Raw genomic sequence first — 24,277 nt, 5'->3', positions numbered from 1 at the left:
ACACACACAATCACACACACACACACACACAAAATAACACACACACACACTCACACTCACACAATCACACACACACTCACAAACACACACACACACACACACAACTATATTCCCACACACACTCACACACACAAAATAACACACACACATTCACACAATCACACACAAACTCACAAACACACACACACACACAACTATATTCCCACACACACAATCACACACACACTCACACACACACACACACACACAATAACACACACACACTTACACTCACACAATCACACACACACTCACAAACACACACACACACACACACACACAACTATATTCCCACACACACTCACACACACAAAATAACACACACACACTCACACAATCACTCACACAATCACACACACACTCACAAACACACACACACACAACTATATTCCCACACACACAATCACACACACACTCACACACACACACAATAACACACACACACTTACACTCACACAATCACACACACACTCACAAACACACACACAACTATATTCCCACACACACTCACACACACACACAAAATAACACACACACACAACTATATTCCCACACACACAATCACACACACACTCACACACACACACACAAAATAACACACACACACTTACACTCACACAATCACACACACACTCACAAACGCACACACACACACACACACACACACACAACTATATTCCCACACACACTCACACACACACAAAATAACACACACACACACTCACAAACACACACACACACACAACTATATTCCCACACACACAATCACAATCACACACACACTCACACACACACAAAATAACACACACACACTCACACAATCACAAACACACACACACACACAACTATATTCCCACACACAATCACACACACACTCACAAACACACACACACACAACTATATTCCCACACACACACTCACAAACACACACACAACTATGTATATTCCCACACACACAATCACACACACACACTCACACACACACACAAAATAACACACACACACTCACACTCACACAATCACACACACACTCACAATCACACAAAATAACACACACACACACACACTCACACACACACTCACAAACACACACTCACACGACTATATTCACACACACACACAATCACACACACACACAAAATCACATGATGTGTGTGTGTGTGTGTGTGTGTAATTGTGTTACTCTCGTACTCAGACAGTTTGATGTTTGTAATGACAACCAGAGGGAATTGTGGGTAATATCAGAGTGAGGCTGTGATCATGTGATCAAACATCTGATCTTCTCCAGAACGTCACCCAACACCTTCATCTTTCAATAAAGTCTGGAGGATTTGATTCAACATCAGGACCAACATCAGTAACATCAGTAACATCAGTAACATCAGTAACATCTGCACCATGACTGAATCAGCAGCAGGTCTGAGCCAAAACATTACAACCACCCCCCATCCACCATCCCCCAAAACTGTGCATGTGATGGTGAGGGATCTATTAGATGTTGATCTGATGGTGAGGGATCCATTAGATGTTGATCTGATGGAGGTTCCTTGTAGTTCACCTGTTGAACACAGCAGATCTGATGAGAATAAAGACCTGAGGAACTTTGATCAGGACCAGATCGTTAGCAGGTGGGCGTGGTGAGTCTAGTACAGAGCAACAGAAGATCTACTGTGGATCAGACTGCAGATGATTTTAATCCTGGTGATGAGGTGAATGTAGCACCACACACAGCCAATCAAACCCTTCTGTACCAGTCAGAGTCCCCATGCATCTCCTGTCCATTGTCCAGAACTCCAACAATGTGCACACAGGCACTGAAACAGAAGAAGGATGAGCGGTCAGTAGAATCCTGTTTCTCCAGGATCAGGTGGATGGTCGGGTATGTGTTCATAGTTTCCTCATGGATGAGATGAATCGGGATGCCCTGGAGAAGCTTCTGGTAACGTCCTGGTAACAGATACCTCAGAAACCTTCAGACGTCTCGGGGGGTTATGCTCTAATATTTAGGTTCTAATGTTCTGGTTCTAATGTTCTGGTTCTAATGTTCTGGTTCTATCTGAAGATCAGAGATGTATCTGCTCTCCAGAACGTGGTCTGAACTTCTGGGTTTTCTCTCTGAACTTGATGTGACTTTTGGTTTTGGTCTCCTCGGTTTTGTTTGCTGATGGATCTGATGTGGATCTGAGCCGCCGCCGCTGTGGAGCTGAAACTGTTAGCTCGGCTCAAACAGAGACTCAGACGGGAGCGCTCGTTCTGATAATCCGACAAATCTCTCAGATTAACCTTCTCATCACATTAAAGCTCCTACAGGAAAAAAACAACCTACAGACGGGACGCGATGGAAAACCTGCTGATTCTGTAAATCCACTTTCATCTTCAACAAACCTGAGTGTTTAATTAATTTATTGTTTTATTTTGATTGAGTGTAAAAATCGACTCCTGCAGCACCTACAGTCCATAATATCATCAAAAGATTTCTGTGTCCTGTTCTCCAGCATGCTCCACCCCCGTCCTGACCGAGGAGAGGAACAGACCATCACGAGCACGGTCGCCACCCGATTCTTTTTACCCACCAGTGGCCGAGTCACAGAGAGTGGTTTTGGGTGTGATGTACAGTCAGTACTGGTGTTACTGGACTCCAGTAGGGGTTTTGGGTGTGATGTACAGTCAGTACTGGTGTTACTGGACTTGAGATTCCAGTAGGGGTGTTGGGTGTGATGTACAGTCAGTACTGGTGTTACTGGACTCCAGTAGCTGTGCAGCACTCACACATCAGATCTGATATATACGTATATGATTAGATCCAGTGAAGATCAGATCACAGAGTACATTTCAGGATGATTAGATCTGGTAATGTGGTTAAATGCTGCTCTATGATTGGTCAGACAGATGGTTCCCTGGAGTTCTTGTTGGTGTTCCTGAGTTCTTGTTGGTGTTCCTGAGTTCTTGATGGTGTTCCTGTGTTCTTGTTGGTGTTCCTGAGTTCTTGTTGGTGTTCCTGAGTTCTTGATGGTGTTCCTGAGTTCTTGTTTGTGTTCCTGAGTTCTTGATTGTGTTCCTGAGTTCTTGTTGGTGTTGCTGTGTTCTTGTTGGTGTTCCTGAATTCTTGTTGGTGTTCCTGTGATGTTCAGAAGCTGAGGTGATGAAGCGACTTTGTTCTCTCTCTCTCTCAGGGCAGAAGATAAAAATCCTTGGTGGCTTCAGGTTCTCAGCAGAAACTAAAACTCCATCAGTCAGTATCAGTTCCACCCTGGAGGTGCCACCACTCGTCATGGAGAGTCATTATTCATCATGATGTTCCTCTGGTTCATGATGTTCCTCTCTGGGTCCCTCAGGTTGTGAAGCACCTCAGCTTCATCCTGCAGTACAAACAGATGGATCCCTGCTTCCTGGTTCCTCTCTTTATAGACGGCGCTGGTTTGGGACATGGAACAGCTGCTGGATGCTGACGGAACTGAGGTGGTTGGTTCAGAACTTCAGGTGAACTTCAGTTTGGTTCTGCTGTGGTGTTCCTCAGGGTTCTAGATCAGGTTTGGTTCTGGTGTGGTGTTCCTCAGGGTTCTAGATCAGGTTTGGTTCTGGTGTGGTGTTCCTCAGGGTTCTAGATCAGGTTTGGTTCTGTTGCGGTGTTCCTCAGGGTTCTAGATAAGGTTTGGTTCTGTTTTTTCTCTCCACACCTGAATGAGAAGTTTGAGCCTGCATGTGGTGTGGTGTTCCTCAGGGTTGTAGATCAGATTCGGTTCTGTTTGAGGCTGCATGTGGTGGGTTCCTCTAATGAAGAAGGAAAAGGTCACGAGCGCTTCATCCTGAAGAGCAGATGTAGACGTGAATCAGCTCTCAGAGCCCCGAGAGAGAGGGACAGAACGGCGGCCCTCATAAACCAGAGCCAATCGTCCCACAGGGTGCTGCTGCAGAGACGACCTGATGAAGGTGGGTTTGAATCATTGTGTAGAAGCTGAGGGCAGAAGATCTTCTCTCCAGGTAATGAAGATAAAACGCTCATGAATCTCATTTCACTTCCACTGCAGACGCTCGGACAGAACAGAGAGAAAATAATATAAAATAATGATTTCAGCTCCGAGAGATTCAGCTTCATTATTACAGTGAGGGAACGACACGATCTGATCCAAATTAATATATAAATATAAATGTATATATACAGTCGAGAGTCTGTACCCCCCCCCCTTCTCTACATTTTATTACGTTACTCATTCGAGTTCATCTTTTACACAAAATTCTACACAAAATTCTACACAATGACAAAGTGAAGCAGCTTTTTAGACGTTTGTGCTGATTTATTAAAAATCTAAATCTAAAATATCATATGTACACGAGTGTGCACACCCTCTGATCTTACACCCAAAAGTGAGCTGAGGAGCATGTTGTTCTCACTGATACTGATACTGCTGGAGATGTTTCTACAGTTTAATTGGAGTCCACCTGTGGTCAATTCTATTGATTGGACATGATTAGAGATCACCAACACCTCCCTATATAAGGTCCCACAGTCGACAGTGCATATCAGAGCAAACTCCAAGCCATGGGGGGTCAAAGGAATGATCTGCAGACCTTAGAAACAGGATTGTATCGAGGCACAGATCTGGAGAAGGGTCCAGAAACATTTCTGCAGCTTTACACATCCCAAAGAGCACAGTGTCCTCCATCATTCAGAAATGGATGAAGTTTGGAACCACCAAAAATCTTCCTAGACCTGAAGCCACCCGACCAAACTGAGCAATCAGGGACTGAGCAGGAACCCGAGGGTCACTCTGACAGCTCCAGAGTATCCTTGTGGAGATGGGAGAACCTGTAAGAAGATCAACCATCCATGCAGCAACTCCACCAAGTTCCAGTGTTTGAAGGGTTCCATGGCTCATCACTGTGTTCCAAACTTCATCAGAGACTCAGTCAGTTCAAAAGGAACATTTGTTAATGTGAGATTGTGAATGATTTAGTCTTTTACCATCTACTGTCCATGATATTGTGAACAGATTTAGAGAACATGGAGAGATCTCTGTGTAGAGCAGGAATGGTGGTGACCTTTGAGCCCTGAGACGCAGTGATAGCTCAGTAGTTAAGGTACTGGACTAGTAAACAGAAGGTTGCCGGTTCAAGCCCTGCAACGACCAAGTTGCCACTGTTGGGTCCCTGAGCAAGGCCCTTAACCCTCAATTGCGCATCGTGTTCAGCTCATTGTGTAAGTCGCTTTGGATAAAAGTGTCTGCTAAATGCTGAAAATGTAAATGAGACGCCATGCCATTGTAATAAATGTAGTCAAATGGGCTCGGTAGCACTTCAGAAAATTGTTGTCACCTAACACAGGCCTCCGCTGCATCAGGAAATGCATTCTATACAGAATTCTATACAGAAAAACAGCAGAGTTCTCTGGGCCTGAGCTCATCTCAGATGGACCAAAAGACAGTGGACACATGTGCTGTGGTCAGATGAGGTGGCCATGGTTCAGCTGTTTTTCAGGAAAAATGGACTTCAAGTTCTCTGTGATAAAGAGGAAAGGGGGAAGGGGGAACACAGGGGGGAACACAGGAGAAACACAGGGGAACACAGGGGGGGACACAGGAGAAACACAGGGGAACACGGGGGAATACAGGAGAAACACAGGAGAAACACAGGGGGGAACACAGGGGAAACACAGGGGGGAACACAGGAGAAACACAAGGGGGAACACAGGAGAAACACAAGGGGGAACACAGGTGAAACAGGGGGGAACACAGGAGAAACACAGGGGGAACACAGGGGGGAACACAGGAGAAACACAGGAGAAGCACAGGGGGAACACAGGAGAAACACAGGAGAAACACAGGGGGGAACACAGGGGGAACACAGGAGAAACACAGGGGGAACACAGGAGAAACACAGGAGAAACACAGGGGGGAACACAGGAGAAACACAGGAGAAACACAGGAGAAACACAGGAGAAGCACAGGGGGGAACACAGGAGAAGCACAGGGGGAACACAGGAGAAACACAGGAGAAACACAGGGGGGAACACAGGGGGAACAGAAGAAACACAGGGGGAACACAGGAGAAACACAGGGGGGAACACAGGGGGGAACACAGGAGAAACACAGGGGGAACACAGGAGAAACACAGGAGAAACAGGGGGGAACACAGGAGAAACACAGGGGAAGCACAGGGGGGAACACAGGGGGAACACAGGAGAAACACAGGAGGGAACACAGGAGAAACACAGGAGAAACACAGGGGGAACACAAGAGAAACACAGGAGAAACACAGGAGAAACACAGGGGAAGCACAGGGGGGAACACAGGGGGAACACAGGAGAAACACAGGAGGGAACACAGGAGAAACACAGGAGAAACACAGGGGGAACACAAGAGAAACACAGGAGAAACACAGGGGGAACACAGGAGAAACACAGGAGAAACACAGGGGGGAACACAGGAGAAACACAGGGTGGAACTCAGGGAGAACACAGGGTGGAACACAGGGGGAACACAGGGAGAACACGGGGGAACACAGTGGAGAACACAGGGAGAACACGGGGGAACACAGTGGAGAACACGGGGGAACACAGTGGGGAACACAGGGAGAACACAGGGGAACACAGTGGGGAACATGCCCCCGTCCTGACTTTTCTGGAACAGATTAAATTACTGTTAGGTGTAAAATTTCTTTTCTCTCTCTGAAATGTCATAAACACTGAGGTAATAATGCTAATGAAAGGTTAGCAAGAACAATCACAATAATAAATTAGCTTTTTCAGCACGCGCTACATCCGCTACGTTTTCATGCTAATGGAATTTAAAAATAAATTCTGGAGCGTAATCAGATAATAGATCATGTTTACAAGAAGCGCTAACACGCTAATGAAGCGCTGGAGCCGTGCGATGACGGAGCTGAAGAGGTTTTTAATAACGACTGAATGTTAGCAGCTAATTATTTTATTAAAGGTTTAAAATGTTTAAAAGCAAAACAAGTTCATTCAAAAACACGATTATTATTGTTACTATTATTATTATATTTATTATTATTATTATTATTATTATATTTATTATTATTATTATTATTATTATATTTATTATTATTATTATTATTATTATTATGCCCTGAAGCAGCAACTTTTCATCAGGTGAGAGAGTAACAGTGAGTAATATTGAGTACTTTATTTAAAAACATTTTGAAAAAAATTATTATTATTATAATTATTATTATATTGATATTGTTGTTATAATAATAAATATTGTTTTTTTATTATATTTAAATTTATTATTTAATTTTTTATTTTTACTATTACTATACCTTTATTATTATTGTATGTATTATATTTATTATTTCTTTTTTATTATTATGTTTCTTATTTTTATAAGAAAAAATATTCTTATTTTTTATCATTATTATATTTATTATTATTATTAATATATTTTTTTGTATTATTATATTTATTATTATATTGATATTATTTTTATTTATTTATTGTAAGAGATGGTTTATAATTATTCATATTAAACACTAAATGCTTATTTTTACTTGTTTATTTATTAGAAACACTGAACCTTAACACACTAGTATTATTTTATAAGTCACACCTACCACACACATGAACTCTGTGGGTATACATTTACTGCCTGTAGTGTATCAGACTCAATGGTACTAGACTCTGATTGGACGCTTCGCTGAAGAAACTGGACAGACAGGAGAAGGTTTAGTATAAAGTTTATTATTATTTTAATTTCTTTACAGAAGTAAGAAAATGAACATTCAGCTCAGATCAGAACTCATTCTGACTTTAATAGGAAAGAACGTCTGTAAGGCATGTCTGCCCCCCCCCATCCTTCAGCACCCCTGACTGTAAACTCTCTAACCACCACCACCACTCACTTACTCATCCAGCAGCAAAGTGCATCATGGGAAACCATAAAGCAGCAGATCAATCTGATCGTTCAATCAAATAAAAAAGTGCAATCAGACGGAAGCAGCAGCATGATGGGGGGCAGGGGTGAGGTGAGGTGGGGGGGTCTGTAGGACGGTGGTGTGGAGAAACTGGAAACCATTAAGCTGTAGAAACACACCAGAGCTTCTAAACCAGAAACGTCCAGACTCAGACCCACGTTACCATTCGTGAGGTATTTCAGAAATAAAATGAAAGTCGTGTCACGATCTAGAACCTCACAACCACAAACCGAGATCCTGGAGAACCCTGAAGGTTCTGGAACAACACACAGCTTTGTGGGAAGTGTAGACATCATTATAAACATCAACACGTCATGATTCTACAGTAGAACCACGCTGAGGGTTCCTCACAACAATCCAGCTCCAGAGGTTAAACCAGAACCACCGTGAGAGTTCCTCCAGAGGTTAAACAAGAACCATGCTGAGGGTTCTAGATCAGATTCTGTAGTCACACTGAGGTTTGGGAGGAAGTTTTCGAGAGAACCCACACAGAAGCACCAAATTCTGGAGAATAATGAGATTCTGGAGTCGTAATAACGATACTCCAGAGCTGCACTGTACCTTCTGGAGTCGTGCTGATGGTTCTAGAGCTTTAGAAAGAAATGAAGGATCACAGAAGACTGAGATAAGAGACACTGATCAGGTTCTAGAGCAGGAATCTCCAGCAGGAACGTGCTGATGGTTCTTTTATTCTAATTGTTGGTTTTGTTGGTTGATGCTGTAAAAGCTCCTGAACCAAAAGCTCCTGATTTTAGATCCAGTGGTTTCAGTGAGAGTTGCAGAATCATGCTGATCTGCAAAGAGGTTTGTGGGTTCTAGTCCCACACTAGTGGTGCGTTTCTAAATCAGATCAAATTAAGGACTGTAGACACGGAGAAGGTGCGGTGATGGAGCTGAAGAAGTTCTGATGTGAAAATTATAAAATATAAAAAGTTCATTTTCATTTCAGTTCCTTAATAATCTTCTAACATCAATAAATCAAGAAAAAACTAAAAAATACACACGCTAAATAATAATGATAAATGAATAATGAGTAATAATAATAATAAGTAATAATAATTAATAATAAATAATTATTAATAAATAATAATAATAATAAATAAATAATGAATGAATAAATAATAATAATAATATAATAAAAAATTTAATAATTAATAAATAATAAATAAATAATTAATAAACAATAATAATAATAATAAATAAATGATAATAATAAATACTAATACATAACAACAATAATAATAAATAATAATAAATAACAACAACAATAATAAGAATAAATAAATAATAAGCTGCTATTTCTCAGCGTGTCGCTGTAGAGGAGAAACGTTTCGGTGAGATTCTCTCCTCACACACAGCTGGATGTAAAAGTTTGTAAACCCCTGTGTTTATACTGAAGATCAAAAGTTTTGGGACATTTAATGTAGGAAGATTTTTATAGGAAACATTCAGCAAATCAACTGTGATTATAATCAAATAAACAAGAGTGATGTCACGTCAGATGAGGTCATGTGGGAGATGATGTCATGTCAGAGATAGAGTCATGTGAGATGACGTCATGGGTGAGAGATGATGTCATGTGAGATGATGTCATGTGTGAGAGATGATGTCATGAAATGATGGGCAAGCTGTAGCCTGGTGGTTAAGGTACTGGTCTAGTAATCAGAAGATCGCTGGTTCAAGCCCCACCACTGCCAGGTTGCACATGTGATTGATGATGTCACATGTGATTGATGATGTCATGTGTGAGGGATGATGTCACGTGAGAGATTATGTCATTTGTGAGATGATGTCACATAAGGGATGATGTCACATGTAATAAATGATGTCACGTGATTGATGTCATGTAGGAGATGATGTCATGTGAGGGATGATGTCACGTGTGAGATGAGGTCGCGAGTCATTGATGATGTCATGGATTCACAGTGGATCAGAAGCGGTTGTGATTTATACAGTTACGTTTCCCGGGTGAACACGCTGCTTCTAAATGAATTAAATATTGAAGTTTCTGCTCCGGCGCCGCGTATAAAAACCCAAAATAAAAATAGATTCATTATTTCTGTCTGATGTTCCGACTCTGTCAGAATCTCTGCTGTTATAACGGTGAGGGCGGTTCTGCAGCGCCGCTTCTTTTCTCTTTGGAAACAAGCAGGACCAAGTTTCAGTTCCACAGCCTGTCCTTATAAGGAGCCGGAGGGGGCGGAGCTAACAGCATCAGAACCAATCAGAAGCAGTCCAGGTCCCGTCATTATCTCCACCAGAACAGCAGCAGCACAGTGAGCAGCAGAGTCAGAGCTGAGGGGGAAGCGGGTGGGGCTTTGTCCTTAACAGGCCTGAGGGGCGTGGCTATATCAGACGCTGGTCTGAGGGGCGTGGCCTGGTCTCTCCGCCCCACCTCTACCGCCGGCGCCTCCGTCACCGTGAGCTCGAACTCCGTGGTGAAGCCACTCCCACTGCCGGAGCCGCTGACCTCATCACCTGGAGAACCAATCACAGCAAGGATTAGCAAAGACGCCACAAATGCTAACCCTGCTACATGCTAACAGCAGCTAATGCTAACCCTGCTACATGTTAACAGCAGCTAATGCTAACCCCGCTACATGTTAACAGCAGCTAATGTACACATGCTAACTGTATAAAGGTGAAGTAGAGGAAGTAGAGGTGAGGTTACTGGAGTCCTGGAAGCTGAGGTCGTTGCCGTTGTAGGCGTTCCTCAGTTTGTTGCTCATCACTCTCAGAGCCATGATCTGCTGCCGGATGAAGGTGTCGGGACGCGTGACGTCCATCTCCACCTCCGGGTTACTCAGCTGATTGGTCAGGCCGTCCTTCACCACCTCCGGGAAATATCTGAGGAACGGCCGAGGAACACAGAGAGAGGAAACATCTCAACACTCTCCAGAACCCTCAAAAACACTCAGAGATCAAACATCTCAACACCCTCAAAAAAAACCAAAATACCTCAAAAACCCTCAACATCTTAACACTCAGAGAGAGGAAACATCTCAACACCCTCAAAACCCCCCAGAAACCCTCAACACCTCAACACTCAGACACCCTTTAGCCCTGAGTGAGAGACTGTTAGAGCTGGGACTGTTAGTGCTGGGACTGTTAGTGCTGCCAGGTGCTCTCCTACCTTCCTTTGGTGTGACTGTTCCAGCACTGCTGACTGTCCGGCTCGATCAGAGTCTCTCTGGAGCAGATCTGCTCGGGCAGCGCTGACCAGAACCTCCTGACCTGCTTCAGCTTCTGCTTCAGATCCAGAACCTACAGAGAGCCGACAGAGAGGAGAGCAGGAGATTCAGAGGTCTGAGAACCATCGCTCACTCCAACTGAACATGCAAAACTCCACACAGAAAGGACCCGGACCGCTCCACCTGGGATTCGAACCCAGGACCTTCTTGCTGTGAGGTGTCAGTGCTACCCTGGGGCGTGGTTTAAACCCTATTCATGAATGTAAACTTCTGATCTCAGTCGGAGCTGCAGAGACGTTCGTTTCATTCCAGCGCCGCCGCCGCTATCGCAAAACACCCCCCCCCCCCACATCTGCGTGTACTGTCTGCATATTGCTAGCAATGCTAATGTTATTCCTAAGTGAGTTTATTTGCTGGTGTGAGACGCCATTAACTCCTCACAGTTTACATTAGCGACAGATGCTAACGAGGCTTTAACGACAGGAAAACAGCGCGTTCAGAGCAGATAGCGCCGTTAGCATCGAGAAATCGACGCCTGCCTCGCTACAGACAGAGAGACGTTCTTATCTAGCGCTAGTGCTAACGCTGCTCTGACTGAGCGCTGCTGTGTGAACGCCAGTTTCTACATGAGCAGAGAGACCTGACCCCCCCCCCCCCCCCCCAAACTAGCTGAGTATAACGGAGAGCACGTTAGCATAACGCTACAGGAAGCTGATGAGCGCTTAGCCGAACGTACAGCAGATCAAAATGACGTCAACGCTTCAATCCCAGGAACAAACCTGCACACCACCATAACACCACCACCACACCCCCCTCAGCACCACCACCACACCATCCTCAGCACCACCACCACACCCCCCTCAGCACCACCACCACACCCTCCTCAGCACCAATACCACACCCCCCTCAGCACCACCACCACACCCCCCTCAGCACCACCACCACACCCCCCTCAGCACCACCACCACACCCCCCTCAGCACCACCACCACACCCTCCTCAGCACCACCACCACACCACACCCCCCTCAGCACCACCACCACACCCCCCTCAGCACCACCACCACACACCCCTCAGCACCACCACCACACCCCCCTCAGCACCACCACCACACCCTCCTCAGCACCAATACCACACCCCCCTCAGCACCACCACCACACCCCCCTCAGCACCACCACCACACCCCCCTCAGCACCACCACCACACCACACCCCCCTCAGCACCACCACCACACCCCCCTCAGCACCACCACCACACCCTCCTCAGCACCACCACCACACCCTCCTCAGCACCACCACCACACCCCCCTCAGCACCACCACCACACCCTCCTCAGCACCAATACCACACCCCCCTCAGCACCACCACCACACCCCCCTCAGCACCACCACCACACCCCCCTCAGCACCACCACCACACCCTCCTCAGCACCACCACCACACCCTCCTCAGCACCACCACCACACCCCCCTCAGCACCACCACCACACCCCCCTCAGCACCACCACCACACCCCCCTCAGCACCACCAACACACCCTCCTCAGCACCACCACCACACCCCCCTCAGCACCACCACCACACCCCCCTCAGCACCACCACCACACCCCCTCAGCACCACCACCACACCCCCCTCAGCACCACCAACACACCCTCCTCAGCACCACCACCACACCCCCTCAGCACCACCACCACACCCCCCTCAGCACCACCACCACACCCTCCTCAGCACCACTACCACACCCTCCTCAGCACCACCACCACACCCCCCTCAGCACCACCAACACACCCCCTCAGCACCACCACCACACACCCCTCAGCACCACCAACACACCCCCCTCAGCACCACCACCACACCCCCCTCAGCACCACCACCACACCCCCCTCAGCACCACCACCACACCCTCCTCAGCACCACCACCACACCCCCCTCAGCACCACCAACACACCCCCTCAGCACCACCACCACACACCCCTCAGCACCACCACCACACCCCCTCAGCACCACCAACACACCCTCCTCAGCACCACCACCACACCCCCTCAGCACCACCACCACACCCCCTCAGCACCACCAACACACCCTCCTCAGCACCACCACCACACCCTCCTCAGCACCACCAACACACCCCCCTCAGCACCACCACCACACCCTCCTCAGCACCACCAACACACCCTTCTCAATCATATCTGACTGACCGCTCGCAATTCGTTTATGTAAATAATAAATGCTCGGAAACTACAAAAGTAAAGTGTGGTGTTCCACAGGGGTCGGTACTTGGACCGCTATTATTTACACTCTATATGCTTCCACTAGGTGAAATTATTCATAAACATGGCATAAACTTTCACTGCTATGCAGATGACACACAGCTGTATATATCAGCCAAACCAAATGATACCGACACAATCAGTAAGATAGAAGATTAAAGTGTAAACGACATAAAAAACTGGATGTCGTGTAATTTTCTTTTACTTAATTCAGATAAAACTGAGGTTTTACTTGTTGGCTCTAAAGCTGCAAGAGACAAGTTGTCTAACCTGGTGCTAAACTTAAACACGTTCTCTGTTACTCCCAGCCCAGATGTAAAAAACTTAGGTGTCACAATAGATTCAGATCTCTCCTTTGATACACACGTTAATAATATTACTAGAGTTGCTTTCTATCATTTGCGTAATATCTCTAAAATAAGAAATATACTATCTGTTAATGATGCTGAAAAACTGATCCATGCGTTTATAACTTCTGGGTTAGATTATTGTAATGCTCTTCTAACTGGATGCTCTGGTAGATCCATAAACAAACTCCAGTTAGTTCAAAATGCAGCAGCTCGAGTGCTAACTAGAACGAAAAAATTTGATCATATTACTCCTGTTCTATCATCTCTACACTGGCTGCCAGTTAAATTTCGCATTGATTACAAAATACTTTTACTAACCTATAAAGCGCTACATGGTCTGGCTCCACAGTATCTGAGTGAACTTATTAATCACTACAGCCCAGCGCGTCCACTTCGTTCACAAGATGCAGGGTTACTTATAGTTCCTAAAAATTAAAAAGATCACGGCTGGTGGAAGAGCATTTTCTTACAAAGCTCCACAACTCTGGAATAATCTTCCTGCCTCTGTTCGGGATTCGGACACAGTCTCAATGTTTAAGTCTAGACTGAAAACATATTTATTTTCTCAGGCTTTTGATTAGTATAGACAAAGGAGCAGAGCTTGGGGGTTCTTGGTCATAGAAACTTGTGGTGATCAGGGATGTTGGGTTGCTGTCGTCCTGCCTCTCTTGTCCGATCACTCAGGTTTGATGACGGTGGGGAGATGGGCGCTGATGTCCTATGAAAGCCTTCATGACCTTGTTACCTGCTCGCTCTCCCTTTTAGTTCTGCTGTAATAATTAGGGCTGCCGGAGTCTAAAACTCTCTGTAAAACTGTTTTACTCAACTAGCATTGTACATTATTAACTACATTCTTTGTTGTTTTACCCCGAGGGCATTCTGATGGAAACCTGTTCACCCGCCGAGGTTAAGGATTAAAGTCGAGACTGCCGGGACAACGATGCTGCTCCTGTCGGACGTGACGGGTCTGGAGTAATTGCACCAAGAATGACAAGAAATCACTACAGACATTATTGAAGACTACAGCGAAGAACAACTCTATTATTATTTATCTATTTATTACCAGTTATAACTTTTAGATCATTTAATTCTGTGTTCGTATGCTCTGTGTAAATCGTGTATTTATTTAAAGTATCCTCCTGGCCACCCAAGAAGGATGGGCCCTGCTGAGTCTGGTTCCTCTCAAGGTTTCTTCCTGTAATTTTCAGGGAGTTTTTCCTTGCCACAGTCGCCCTCGGCTTGCTCAACAGGGGTTTTTTGTATCTGTTGGTCCTGGATTTTGTAAAGTTGCTTTGAGACAATGTCTATTGTAAAAAGCGCTATATAAATAAAGTTGACTTGACTTGACCACCACACCCCCCTCAGCACCACCACCACACCCCCCTCAGCACCACCAACACACCCCCCTCAGCACCACCACCACACACCCCTCAGCACCACCACCACACACCCCTCAGCACCACCAACACACCCCCCTCAGCACCACCAACACACCCCCCTCAGCACCACCACCACACACCCCTCAGCACCACCAACACACCCCCCTCAGCACCACCACCACACACCCCTCAGCACCACCACCACACCCCCCTCAGCACCACCAACACACACCCCTCAGCACCACCACTACACCCCCCTCAGCACCACCACCACACCCTCCTCAGCACCACCACCACACACCCCTCAGCACCACCACCACACACCCCTCAGCACCACCACCACACCCCCCTCAGCACCACCACCACCACCACCATCATGATCTCATCACTGTTTTCTCTGGTCCTACAGAAGGGCGTCGGCCTGATTGATCCTGAATCGATAAAGCTGATCAGAAGGGGGCGCCGTAACAATATTAACATTCAGTTCCGTCTCCAAACCAGGTACTGAGGGTCCGTCAGGGTCTCACACACCTACATACTGACGGAGGGGGTCTCGATCACAGAACCACCCGGATCAGAGCGGAGGGGATGAGGGGTTACACTGATCTATAACACTCACACACATACTCATATACACACACACTCTCACACACACACACACTTATACACACACACACACCTATATACTGTATGTGTGTGTATATATATTTCGGTCTCTGTGTGTGTATATGTGTATGTGTGTGTATATAGGTGTGTGTGTGTATATGTGTATGTGTGTATATGTAGGTGTGTGTGTATGTGTGTATATACAGTATATATGTGTACGTTTGTGTGTATATATATATGTGTGTGTGTATGTGTGAATATACAGTGTATCACAAAAGTGAGTACACCCCTCCCATTTCTGCAAATATTTCATTATATCTTTTCATGGGACAACACTATAGAAATAAAACTTGGATATAACTTAGAGTAGTCAGTGTACAGCTTGTATAGCAGTGTAGATTTACTGTCTTCTGAAAATAACTCAACACACAGCCATTAATGTCTAAATAGCTGCAACATAAGTGAGTACACCCCACAGTGAACATGTCCAAATTGTGCCCAAAGTGTCAATATTTTGTGTGACCACCATTATTATCCAGCACTGCCTTAACCCTCCTGGGCATGGAATTCACCAGAGCTGCACAGGTTGCTACTGGAATCCTCTTCCACTCCTCCATGATGACATCACGGAGCTGGTGGATGTTAGACACCTTGAACTCCTCCACCTTCCACTTGAGGATGCGCCACAGGTGCTCAATTGGGTTTAGTCCATCACCTTTACCTTCAGCTTCCTCAGCAAGGCAGTTGTCATCTTGGAGGTTGTGTTTGGGGTCGTTATCCTGTTGGAAAACTGCCAGTTTTCGAAGGGAGGGGATCATGCTCTGTTTCAGAATGTCACAGTACATGTTGGAATTCATGTTTCCCTCAATGAACTGCAGCTCCCCAGTGCCAGCAACACTCATGCAGCCCAAGACCATGATGCTACCACCACCATGCTTGACTGTAGGCAAGATACAGTTGTCTTGGTACTTCTCACCAGGGCGCCGCCACACATGCTGGACACCATCTGAGCCAAACAAGTTTATCTTGGTCTCATCAGACCACAGGGCATTCCAGTAATCCATGTTCTTGGACTGCTTGTCTTCAGCAAACTGTTTGCGGGCTTTCTTGTGCGTCAGCTTCCTTCTGGGATGACGACCATGCAGACCGAGTTGATGCGGTGTGCGGCGTATGGTCTGAGCACTGACAGGCTGACCTCCCACGTCTTCAACCTCTGCAGCAATGCTGGCAGCACTCATGTGTCTATTTTTTAAAGCCAACCTCTGGATATGACGCCGAACACGTGGACTCGACTTCTTTGGTCGACCCTGGTGAAGCCTGTTCCTAGTGGAACCTGTCCTGGAAAACCGCTGTATGACCTTGGCCACCATGCTGTAGCTCAGTTTCAGGGTGTTAGCAATCTTCTTATAGCCCAGGCCACCTTTGTGGAGAGCAACAATTCTATTTCTCACATCCTCAGAGAGTTCTTTGCCATGAGGTGCCATGTTGAATATCCAGTGGCCAGTATGAGAGAATTGTACCCAAAACACCAAATTTAACAGCCCTGCTCCCCATTTACACCTGGGACCTTGACACATGACACCAGGGAGGGACGACGACACATTTGGGCACAATTTGGACATGTTCACTGTGGGGTGTACTCACTTATGTTGCAGCTATTTAGACATTAATGGCTGTGTGTTGAGTTATTTTCAGAAGACAGTAAATCTACACTGCTATACAAGCTGTACACTGACTACTCTAAGTTATATCCAAGTTTCATGTCTATAGTGTTGTCCCATGAAAAGATATAATGAAATATTTGCAGAAATGTGAGGGGTGTACTTACTTTTGTGATACACTGTATATGTGTATGTGTGTGTGTGTGTGTGTGTGTGTGTGTATATATACTGTATATACTGTATGTGTGTGTAGGTGTGTGTGTGTATGTGTGTATATATGTGTACGTGTGTTTGTGTATATATATATGTGTGTGTAGGTGTGTGTGTGTATATGTGTGTGTGTGTATATGTAGGTGTGTGTGTATGTGTGTATATACAGTATGTGTGTGTGTGTGTGTGTGTGCTTACACTGAGCTGCATGGTTCTCCAAACGTTCCTCTGAAAACACACAGAGATCAGAAAATAAAACACTGAAGGATGAAAATAAAACACATTAATAACACCTACACTCGTGTGGGTGTGTGTGTGTGTGACCACCGCTGGACCACCGCTGGACCACAGAGCAGAAACAGTTTAATCAGTGAGACTGATACAGATGTGACCACAAGCACCATCTCGTCTACACAGACGTCTCTACAGTGATGGTCCTTTGATGGTCCAGTGCAAACACCTGGTCAGGGCTGCTGTGCTCACCAGTCTCTGTAGTCCGGAGGTGTGTGAGAGTTTAGGATCGTCGGTGCTGGACGGTCTGAACCGATCATGAAACGCTTCCTCAGCACTGCGGCTGCTCCGACCCGATCCAGACGCCAGAGGTTTGGGGTGACCGCAACCCTGAAACACCTGCAAATAAAGCCTGCGCTGTTACCATGACAACCAGCATCAGCATCAGCATGGCTGTGTTCCAAACCGTGATTATGGGGCGTGGTGCGTTTAACCTTGGCCGAGAGGTGCGGACTGTTCTCCTGTAGAGTCGTGATGGCCTCAGAGATCTTCACATCGATCGGCTCCATCACCGCCTCGATACTCAACGGTCCCTCCAACCGGCCAGCTACCAGGAGCATGGAGTCTACAGCGCACACACACACACACAAACATACACACACACACATACACACACACAAACATACACACACACGTGAGTGACTGTCATACATCATCATGGACAAAAGAAAAACCCACCAGACTGGTTATGTGTGTTTAACAGAACCCAGTTCCTCCACACCTCTAGTGCAGTGGGTGGATCAGTGTACACACACTGTACACACACACTGTACACACACACACACACTGTACACACACACTGTACACACACTGTACACACACACACTCTGTACACACACTGTACACACACTCTGTAGACACACTGTAGACACACTACACACACACACACTGTACACACACTCTGTACACACACTCTGTACACACACTGTACACACACTCTGTACACACACTGTACACAGACTCTGTACACACACTGTACACACACTCTGTACACACACTGTACACACACTCTGTACACACACTCTGTACACACACTGTACACACACTCTGTAGACACACTGTAGACACACTACACACACACACACTGTACACACACTGTACACACACTCTGTACACACACTGTACACACACTGTACACACACTCTGTACACACACTCTGTACACACACTGTACACACACTCTGTACACACACTCTGTAGACACACTGTACACACACTGTACACACTCTGTACACACACTGTACACACACTCTGTACACACACTCTGTACACACACTGTACACACACTCTGTAGACACTGTACACACACACACTGTACACACACTGTACACACACTCTGTACACACACTCTGTACACACACTGTACACACACTCTGTACACACACTCTGTACACACACTGTACACACACTGTACACACACTCTGTACACACACTCTGTACACACACACTGTACACACACTCTGTACACACACTCTGTACACACTCTGTAGACACACTGTACACACACTGTACACACACTCTGTACACACTCTGTACACACACTCTGTACACACACTCTGTACACACACTGTACACACACTCTGTAGACACTGTACACACACACACTGTACACACACTGTACACACACTGTACACACACTCTGTACACACACTGTACACACACTCTGTACACACACTCTGTACACACACTGTAGACACACTGTACACACACTGTAGACACACTGTACACACACACACACTCTGTACACACACTCTGTAGACACACTCTGTACACACACACTGTACACACACTGTACACACACTCTGTACACACACTGTACACACACTCTGTACACACACTCTGTACACACACTGTAGACACACTGTAGACACACTGTACACACACACACTGTAGACACACTGTACACACACTCTGTACACACACTGTACACACACTCTGTACACACACTGTACACACACTCTGTACACACACTGTACACACACTCTGTACACACACTCTGTACACACACTGTACACACACTCTGTACACACACTCTGTACACACACTGTACACACACTCTGTACACACACTCTGTACACACACTCTGTAGACACACTGTAGACACACTACACACACACACACACTGTACACACTCTGTACACACACTCTGTACACACACTGTACACACACTCTGTACACACACTCTGTACACACACTCTGTAGACACACTGTAGACACACTACACACACACACACTCTGTACACACACTCTGTGCACACACTCTGTACACACACTCTGTACACACACTGTACACACACTGTACACACTCTGTACACACACTGTACACACACTCTGTACACACACTCTGTACACACACACTGTACACACACTGTACACACACTCTGTAGACACACTGTACACACACACACTGTACACACACTGTACACACACTCTGTAGACACACTGTACACACACTGTACACACACTGTACACACACTCTGTAGACACACTGTACACACACACACTGTACACACACTGTACACACACTGTACACACACTGTACACACACTGTACACACACACACACACTGTACACACACTGTACACACACACACACACTGTACACACACTGTAGACACTGTACACACACACACACTGTACACACACTGTACACACACTCTGTACACACACTGTACACACACTGTAGACACACTGTACACACACACTGTACACACACACACTGTACACACACTGTACACACACTGTACACACACTGTACACACACTGTACACACACACACTGTACACACACTGTACACACACACACTACACACACTGTTCACACACTCTGTACACACACTACACACTCTGTACACACACTCTGTACACACACTGTACACACACTCTGTACACACACTGTAAACACACTCTGTACACACACTGTACACACACACACTGTACACACACTGTACACACACTGTACACACACTGTACACACACTGTACACACACACACTACACACACTGTTCACACACTCTGTACACACACTCTGTACACACACTGTACACACTCTGTACACACACTCTGTACACACACTGTACACACACTCTGTACACACACTGTACACACACTCTGTAGACACACTGTAGACACACTACACACACACACACACTGTACACACACTGTACACACACTCTGTACACACACTCTGTACACACACTGTACACACACTCTGTACACACACTCTGTACACACACTGTACACACACTCTGTACACACACTCTGTAGACACACTGTACACACACTGTACACACACTCTGTACACACTCTGTACACACACTGTACACACACTCTGTACACACACTGTACACACACTCTGTACACACACTGTACACACACTCTGTACACACACTCTGTACACACACTCTGTAGACACACTGTACACACACACACTCTGTACACACACTCTGTAGACACACTCTGTACACACACACTGTACACACACTCTGTACACACACTCTGTACACACACTCTGTAGACACACTGTACACACACACACTCTGTACACACACTCTGTAGACACACTCTGTACACACACACTGTACACACACTCTGTACACACACTCTGTACACACACTGTACACACACTGTACACACACACACTGTACACACACTGTACACACACACACTGTACACACACTGTACACACACACTGTACACACACTGTACACACACTCTGTACACACACTGTACACACACTCTGTACACACACTCTGTACACACACTGTACACACACTCTGTACACACACTGTAGACACACTGTACACACACACACTGTACACACACTGTACACACACACACTGTACACACACTGTACACACACTCTGTACACACACTCTGTACACACACTGTACACACTCTGTACACACACTCTGTACACACACTGTACACACACTCTGTACACACACTGTACACACACTCTGTACACACACTCTGTACACACACTGTACACACACTCTGTACACACACTCTGTACACACACTGTACACACACTCTGTAGACACACTGTAGACACACTACACACACACACACACTGTACACACACTGTACACACACTCTGTACACACACTCTGTACACACACTGTACACACACTCTGTACACACACTCTGTACACACACTGTACACACACTCTGTACACACACTCTGTAGACACACTGTACACACACTGTACACACACTCTGTACACACTCTGTACACACACTGTACACACACTCTGTACACACACTGTACACACACTCTGTACACACACTGTACACACACTCTGTACACACACTCTGTACACACACTCTGTAGACACACTGTACACACACACACTCTGTACACACACTCTGTAGACACACTCTGTACACACACACTGTACACACACTCTGTACACACACTCTGTACACACACTCTGTAGACACACTGTACACACACACACTCTGTACACACACTCTGTAGACACACTCTGTACACACACACTGTACACACACTCTGTACACACACTCTGTACACACACTGTACACACACTGTACACACACACACTGTACACACACTGTACACACACACACTGTACACACACTGTACACACACACACTGTACACACACTGTACACACACTCTGTACACACACTCTGTAGACACACTGTACACACACTGTACACACACTCTGTACACACTCTGTACACACACTGTACACACACTCTGTACACACACTGTACACACACTCTGTACACACACTGTACACACACTCTGTACACACACTCTGTACACACACTCTGTAGACACACTGTACACACACACACTCTGTACACACACTCTGTAGACACACTCTGTACACACACACTGTACACACACTCTGTACACACACTGTACACACACTCTGTAGACACACTGTACACACACACACTCTGTACACACACTCTGTAGACACACTCTGTACACACACACTGTACACACACTCTGTACACACACTCTGTACACACACTGTACACACACTGTACACACACACACTGTACACACACTGTACACACACACACTGTACACACACTGTACACACACACTGTACACACACTGTACACACACTCTGTACACACACTGTACACACACTCTGTACACACACTCTGTACACACACTGTACACACACTCTGTACACACACTGTAGACACACTGTACACACACACACTGTACACACACTGTACACACACACACTGTACACACACTCTGTACACACACTGTACACACACTCTGTACACACACTCTGTACACACACTGTACACACACTCTGTAGACACACTGTAGACACACTACACACACACACACACTGTACACACACTGTACACACACTCTGTACACACACTCTGTACACACACTGTACACACACTCTGTACACACACTCTGTACACACACTGTACACACACTCTGTACACACACTCTGTAGACACACTGTACACACACTGTACACACACTGTACACACTCTGTACACACACTGTACACACACTCTGTACACACACTGTACACACACTCTGTACACACACTCTGTACACACACTCTGTAGACACACTGTACACACACACACTCTGTACACACACTCTGTAGACACACTCTGTACACACACACTGTACACACACTCTGTACACACACTGTAGACACACTGTACACACACACACTGTACACACACTGTACACACACACACTGTACACACACTGTACACACACTCTGTACACACACTGTACACACACTGTACACACACTCTGTACACACACTCTGTACACACACACTGTACACACACTCTGTAGACACACTGTAGACACACTACACACACACTGTACACACACTGTACACACACTCTGTACACACACACTGTACACACACTCTGTACACACACTCTGTACACACACTGTACACACACTCTGTACACACACTCTGTACACACACTCTGTAGACACACTGTACACACACTGTACACACACTCTGTACACACTCTGTACACACACTCTGTACACACACTGTACACACACTCTGTACACACACTGTACACACACTCTGTAGACACTGTACACACACACACTGTACACACACTGTACACACACTCTGTACACACACTGTACACACACTCTGTAGACACTGTACACACACACACTGTTCACACACTGTACACACACTCTGTACACACACTCTGTACACACACTCTGTAGACACACTGTACACACACTCTGTAGACACACTGTACACACACACACTCTGTACACACACTCTGTAGACACACTCTGTACACACACACTGTACACACACTCTGTACACACACTCTGTACACACACTCTGTACACACACTGTA

At 45.9% G+C, this 24,277-nt stretch overlaps 1 protein-coding gene across 1 annotated transcript in view; it reads right to left on the bottom strand.

Moving 5' to 3' along the window:
• Window positions 1-10,219: 10,219 nt before the first annotated feature.
• gpc6a (glypican 6a) overlaps window positions 10,220-24,277 on the bottom strand; it is a 58,504-nt gene continuing 44,446 nt past the window's right edge. The window contains exons 5-10 of the mRNA XM_063010801.1: window positions 18,359-18,489; window positions 18,117-18,263; window positions 17,832-17,861; window positions 11,105-11,235; window positions 10,643-10,818; window positions 10,220-10,449 (exon numbers count right to left, since the gene is read on the bottom strand). Of these exons, the coding sequence (XP_062866871.1) occupies window positions 10,220-10,449; window positions 10,643-10,818; window positions 11,105-11,235; window positions 17,832-17,861; window positions 18,117-18,263; window positions 18,359-18,489 (845 nt within the window). The remainder of the gene's footprint in view (window positions 10,450-10,642; window positions 10,819-11,104; window positions 11,236-17,831; window positions 17,862-18,116; window positions 18,264-18,358; window positions 18,490-24,277) is intronic.

The sequence above is a fragment of the Trichomycterus rosablanca genome, chromosome 15 (genome assembly GCF_030014385.1).
Source record: "Trichomycterus rosablanca isolate fTriRos1 chromosome 15, fTriRos1.hap1, whole genome shotgun sequence".
Taxonomy (NCBI): domain Eukaryota; kingdom Metazoa; phylum Chordata; class Actinopteri; order Siluriformes; family Trichomycteridae; genus Trichomycterus; species Trichomycterus rosablanca.
Note: the sequence above shows the minus strand (reverse complement) of the source record. Positions and strands in the feature narration are given on the sequence as shown.